At 43.3% G+C, this 6,312-nt stretch overlaps 1 protein-coding gene across 1 annotated transcript; it reads right to left on the reverse strand.

The window, feature by feature from the left end:
- Positions 1-401: 401 nt before the first annotated feature.
- On the reverse strand, positions 402-5,325 carry LOC108746196 (trichohyalin-like). Its single transcript, XM_018482812.1, has 3 exons — positions 4,383-5,325; positions 1,083-4,079; positions 402-526 (listed from the first exon to the last, which is right to left on the reverse strand). The coding sequence occupies exons 1-3, from the start codon at positions 5,323-5,325 to the stop codon at positions 402-404; spliced, it is 4,065 nt and encodes a 1,354-aa protein (XP_018338314.1).
- Positions 5,326-6,312: the final 987 nt, after the last annotated feature.

A 6,312-nucleotide genomic window follows, 5' to 3' on the forward strand; every position in this document is an offset into this window, starting at 1 on the left:
ATGATCATTTGAAACGCCTAGGTTTAATCTCAAAACTCGACATATGGGTTCCTCATGTTCTTTCGGAAAGAAATTTGTGCCGTCGCATTGACGTCTGTGATTTGCTTCTCAAACGTCAAGAGAATGATCCATTTTTGAAGCGCATCATCACTGGGGACGAGAAATGGGTTGTCTACAATAATGTTAAACGCAAGAGATCATGGAGTAAAAAAGATGAACCGGCTCAAAGCACTTCGAAAGCCGATATTCATCAAAAAAAGGTGATGCTATCTGTTTGGTGGGATTTCAAAGGAATCGTTTTTTTTTTGAGCTTCTACCGGACAAAACGATCAATTCTGAAGTGTACTGTCATCAGCTGGACAAATTGAATGATTCATTTAAACAGAAAAGGCCAGAATTGATCAATAGAAAAGTGTAGTTCCACCAAGATAATGCGAGACCTCATACAAGTTTGGTAACTCGCCAAAAGCTTTTACAGCTTGGATGGGATATACTGCCACACCCACCATATTCTCCAGATCTGGACCTTCTCATTATTATTTGTTCCGGTCTCTACAAAATTTTTTAGACGGTAAAACCTTTACTTCAAATGAGGAAGTCAAAAATCACATGGATCAGTTTTTTGTCAGCAAAGAACAAAAATTTTATGAGCGTGGAATCATGCTACTGCCAGAAAGATGGCAAAAAGTATTGGACCAGAATGGACAATATATAATTCAATAAAATATTTATTCACTATTATTTTCATTAAAAAAAACGAAATTACTTTCCGGACAACCTAATATTATTAATTCTATATTCATTTTATTTATTTAGTGCACTCGTATATGTATGTATGTATTTATTTATGCATCCACATTAAGTGCTTACATGACTTCCATTACAATTCCACTACATCTTATTCAGTACAAATAGACATTAAAAAATTTCACTACCATATACAATATCCATCCGATAGACATCCATCTACACTCACTCACTCACTCACTCTTTCTCTCTCTCTCTTTCTCTTTCTTTTCTCAACCTCTCTATCATCTTCATCCATCCGATTCCTCTCCCATCCTCATTTAATACATCCACACCTCTTTCTCCCTTTTCCCTCACATAGTCACACTCCCTCCTCAGATGCTCAACTGTTTCTCTTTCTCGTCCACACAACCTACACTTTCTCTCCTCCTCACTCATCCAATACTTATTCCCTCTTTCCTCATTCCCACATCTCCACCTAGCTATCCTTACCAACCTCTTCCCCTCATTTCTCTTACACACCCATATATACCTTGGTAATCCATTCACCCTTTCATACCCCTTACACGACCTTGACCTCCTCACTTCCTCCCCTCTCTCTTGTTCATCTACTTCTATGTCTCTTTCCCTCAAGCGTTCCCATTTATTCTCTCCCCATTCTCTCATCGCAAGCTCGCTCATACCACCCCTCCATAAATAGTTTCCCCTTTCTAAACTCTCCCTTGGCCATTCACACCTCTTCTTCTCCCTCTCCTCTTTTCTTTTCTCAACCATACATTTCATCCCTATTTCTCCTCCCTTCCCTTTTTCTAATTTCTCTTCAAACCTTCCAGCCCTCCAACCCGTTTCCACCCTCAGTTTATTCCTTTTTAGTTCCTCCCTCACTATATACCCTGGTGTTACCCTGTCCAAACCTAAAATCCACTTCAAGTATTTCTCCTGCACCGCTTCCACCTCCTTCCATTCCCTATATCCCCACACTTCTACCCCATAAAATAAAATTCCTTTCACTATACTGTCAAAGAGTTTTAGTTTCCATTTTACATCTCCCTTAAATTTTCTCTCTCCGTAACTCCATATCCATCCCATTGCCACTCTTGCTCTTCTTATCCTCTCTCTTACGTGCTCTTTTTCTCCTCCACACTTAGTCATTACGTATCCCAAATATTTGTATTCCTTCACTTCTTCTATTCTTTCTCCCCCCCACCACCAGAATCTTTCCTTCTCCCTCCCTCCTTTATTCCTGAAGACCATCACCTTCGACTTCCCCACACTCAACTCTAATTTCTTCTCTGCTAAGTACTTTTTTACCCCCCTTATCATATCTCTGAGACCTTCTTCTTCCTCTGCTATCAACACAATATCGTCCGCGTACTCTATTGACCATACCTTCTCATTTCCCACCTTAACTCCTCCATTTCTTTTCTTTAACTCTTCCTCAATATCCGCCATGTATATATTAAAGAGCGTCGGGCTCATCGGGCAACCCTGCCTCACTCCATTCTCCACCCAGAATTTTTTTGACATTTTCTGTCCTACCCTCACCACGCACCAAGTCTCCTCATAAACCTCCCTTACTCTATCTATTAATCCTTCGCTCACTCCTCTCTTTCTCATCATATCCCACAACACCTTCCTATCCACTCTATCGAAAGCTCCTTTCAGATCCATAAAGAATGCCCACACTTTCTTCTTCCTTTCTATCTTCCTCCCTATTATATGTTTTAATATCTTTACATTCTCCACGGTACCTCTTCCTTTCCTGAAACCAGCTTGCGTCCTGCACCACCCTTCTTGTTCATCCATTTCTTTTACTAATCTTCGATTCAGGATATTCGCATATATTTTATATCCCGTGCTCGTCATTGTAACCCCTCTATAATTCCCCGGCTCTCTTCTCTCTCCTCTCTTCCATATCGGAACTACCACTCCACCCCTCCATCTCTCAGGAAATCCTCTCCCCTCCCATACCATCTTTAGCACCTCTCCCAATCTTTTCCCCACTTTTTCTCCTCCTTCCTTCCATGCTTCATTTCTTATCTGGTCTATCCCAGCTGCTTTACCCTTTTTCAACCTTCTTACTTCATTTTGTATCTCCTCCTCTCCTATTCCCTCGTCTTCCGTCCTATTTATTCCCCTTCTTCCTTCCACCTCCACTTTTCTTTCCTCCACCCCGCCTAGAGCTTCCATAAAATGCTTTACCCATTCCTCCATTTTAATATTTCCGCATACATTCTCCTTTTTCTTCCTCCTCTTATTTATGAATTTCCACGCTTCTGCTTCCGTTCTTATTTTTTCCACCTCCTTTTCCTCCTTCCTCTTTTGTTCCTCTTGTTTCTTTTCGCATAACTCTCTATATTCCTTCCTACATCTTTCAAACTCTTCATGCCGCCCTTCTACCTGTTCTTTCCTATACCTTCTCCTCGCCTTATGCATTTCTCTCTTTTTCTCCCTACATTCTGAATCCCACCATGGACACCACCCTATCCCTTTCCTCCTCACCTTACTTCTCCACTCTACCGCTCCAATTACTTCTCTCTCTAACTCCTCCCACGCCTCTTGTACCCCTTCCCCTTTCCATTCAATCTTACCTAATGCCTGGCGAAATTTCCGTACACCCTCACCTGACCAATCCTGTACCCTTTCTTCTTCTTCTCTCCCCTCCCCTCTTTCATACCATCTCCCTAAATCTATTACAATTGGCAGGTGGTCCGATTCCACCCTACACACTACTTCAAATCTTTCTACTCTCTTCCAAGCTTCCCAATTTACTATCCCATAATCAATCACCGACTTCCCTCCCCCTTTTTCATAGGTCCACTCCCCTTCCTCGTCTCCTTCCTTGCTGCCATTTAGCACCATCCATCCTCTTTCCTCTATCACCTCCATCAAATCCCGTCCTTGTTTATTAATCATTTTATCCTTAGATTCCCTCTCCTTCTCGCTCGTCTCCCCCCTTTCCATGCTTAGCTCACCCCACCCTCCTTCCTTTCCTATTCTAGCATTAAAGTCCCCCGCTATTACTAACCTTCCTTCATTATCCTCTCTTATCACCTCTTTCATTTTTTCCAGCCCTTCTTTCCGTCCCTCTCTATTATACACCATCATAAACCTCCACCTTTCTCTATCTATCACTACCTCTCTTTCTTGCAACCCTTCCTTCTCCTCATACCCAACTTCCTTTTCCTCCAATTCCCTTCTCACGCCAGTCACGATTCCCCCTTTCGCTCGTCCCTTCTTACAATCTTTCTCGGCCGGCTGACATCTCCATTTCCACCCCTCTGGCATCTTCCTTTCCAACCTTTCCCACTCTTTTTCATCCACCCACGTTTCTACCAGCCCGATTATTTTATATATAGTCCATCAAAAATTTCCAAAATTCCTCATCCTTCTTTTTCAGACCCGCCACATTCCATATTACTGCTCTTACTCTTCTCTCAATACCCCCCACGCTTTCTCCCTTTCTCTTTTGCATGCTCCTTACTCTCCCTCCCTCTGCTTTCCATTCTTCCCGTTTCCCCATCTTGTAAGCACTCTCTAAAAAACCCTTTCACACATACACCTTCTTTCTTCCTCCCATACATACTCTTTTCCATTTATCCATCCCCTACCAAACCCTACTTTCACACGCATACCTTTTTCACTCTCATTTTTCGCCCATTTTCTAATCTCGCTCTGTCTCTCTCTTTCACTCTTCGTCATATCATCATCAACATACACTCTCGTTCCTTTCAACCTACTCTTTTTATCCATGATCATTCTCTTATCATCCATACTTCTCAATTTCGCCACTATCAGGCATTCATTTTCTTTCACTCTTACTTTATACACCTCATTCAACTGTATCGCTTTCTCCCTCACTCCTAGTTTCTCAAACACTCCATCCACTGCCTCTCTTACATTTTCCCCTTTAATTTCAGCCCCCCTTATTACAATATTTAATCTTCTCTCTCTTCTTTCTTGATCTGTTCTTTTCTTCTCCATCTCCTGTACCTTTTTTCTCATTTCTTCCAGTTCACGCTCCACTTTCTCTCCTTTCTTTTCTCCCTCTTCTCTTATTTTCCTTATTTCATCCTTCATTTCCTTTCTTACTTCCTTTCTTATCTCTTCCCCTATTTGTTCTAATTTCTTCAAAATTTCCTCCTTTGTTTCCTTCAGCAGCTTCCTCATCATTCTCTCTATTTCATCCATCCTATCTTCCCTTTTTCCTTCCTGGGTTTCGTCGTCGATGCTCAAATTTTCCTTCACTCGTTTCACACCCTTCACCGTCTCTCCCTCTTCCTCCAACTCGTGTTCAGAGTCGCTCTCTCTCCCTCTTTTAGACCACAGCGAGGCTATGCTACCACTACTATCCCTTCTACCTCTTCCCAAGCTCTCAGCCTTCGTTGGTCTTCCTCTCCTTCCCTTCCCCGCGTCGCTCCGGTCGTCGAGTTTCTGCTGCTCCCTACTCCTTGCCTCACTGCCTTCACCCCACCTACCTCCCACCGCTAACCACCTCTCTACCTTCGTCCCCCCTGTCTCACTCTGACCGATTAAAGCGTCTTCTTTCTCACTCTCCCTTCCCGACCTCTCACTCATACCCCTCCGTTCGCTTCCATGCCCGTTCCTTGTGCATGCGCGGCGCTCCTCGTCTACCTATCCGCCTCGTTCTCGCTATACTAAATTGCCGCGCACGTCGATTTTCTTCGCTTTTCGAAACCGGTTGCTCGGTAGGTTCTCTCTCCTCTCTCTCTCTCTCTCTCTCTCTCTCCCTCCCTCCCTCACTCTCTCTCACTCACTCTCTCTTTCTCTCTCTCTCACTATTCCACCGGAAACCACGTCACCGCCGCGTGTCAATTTCGCGCTTGCGCAGGACACCTCCTAGACCATGCGGTTCCCAGATGATACTTTGTCTGTATGTTTCTTCTTTTCACAGATCTCCGTGACACCCACCGAATTCCTTCTCTTCCACTTCTATCCACCGGCTCTTCCACCTTCTGCTCTCCCTCCCTACCGTCTTCCCGCTGATGACAGGTGTGACGTTTAGAGGTTAGAAAACCGGCCTCGACTTATCCCATGGAAAGGCTCGCCTTCCTGACGAATAACGAGCTGTCTCTTTGCCCAGCTTCAAGGTTTCACGACTCTTGTCGCCTGCAACAGTAACTCCCCGCAGGGCACACACAAAATCTTACAGCACCCTAATCCCTCAATTTTAAATCTACTATCCGCAAACCGTCTACTCTCACTCACCTCACAACCGGAAGTCCTAGTGCACTCGTATATAAACCGTTATATAAATTTGTTAGAATGCGCGGATATTATATTTATATCGTGATGTAAATGTATCAGCAGGGGAGTACGATTTTATCAGTACAAGTATTTACCTTCGCGTTTCGACGGAATTCGTCAATGCGAGACAAGATACATACGCATATTATACATATACACACTTGACGCACATATGCATATCTAGAAATGACTATACACGAATTAGTTATACACTATCGGTCGCGAAAGCGAAGATAAATACTTATGCTGATACTTTTAAACTCATAAATTTTGCATGATTGTCTCGAGTTTTTTTTT

The sequence above is a fragment of the Trachymyrmex septentrionalis genome, unplaced genomic scaffold, assembly GCF_001594115.1.
Source record: "Trachymyrmex septentrionalis isolate Tsep2-gDNA-1 unplaced genomic scaffold, Tsep1.0 scaffold160, whole genome shotgun sequence".
In the NCBI taxonomy this organism is placed as follows: Eukaryota; Metazoa; Arthropoda; class Insecta; order Hymenoptera; family Formicidae; genus Trachymyrmex; species Trachymyrmex septentrionalis.

What these genes read in the sequence shown, in the direction of transcription:
- LOC108746196 (XM_018482812.1), bottom strand. Translation starts at nt 5,325, where the DNA reads ATGAGTGAGAGGTCGGGAAGGGAGAGTGAGAAAGAAGACGCTTTAATC. An exon ending in GAAAAATGAGAGTGAAAAAG is followed by an intron (nt 4,080 to 4,382) that starts GTATGCGTGTGA and finishes TCGGGCTGGTAG; the next exon opens with AAACGTGGGTGGATGAAAAA. An exon ending in GAGGGAAAAGGGAGAAAGAG is followed by an intron (nt 527 to 1,082) that starts GTGTGGATGTAT and finishes AATAATGAGAAG; the next exon opens with GTCCAGATCTGGAGAATATG.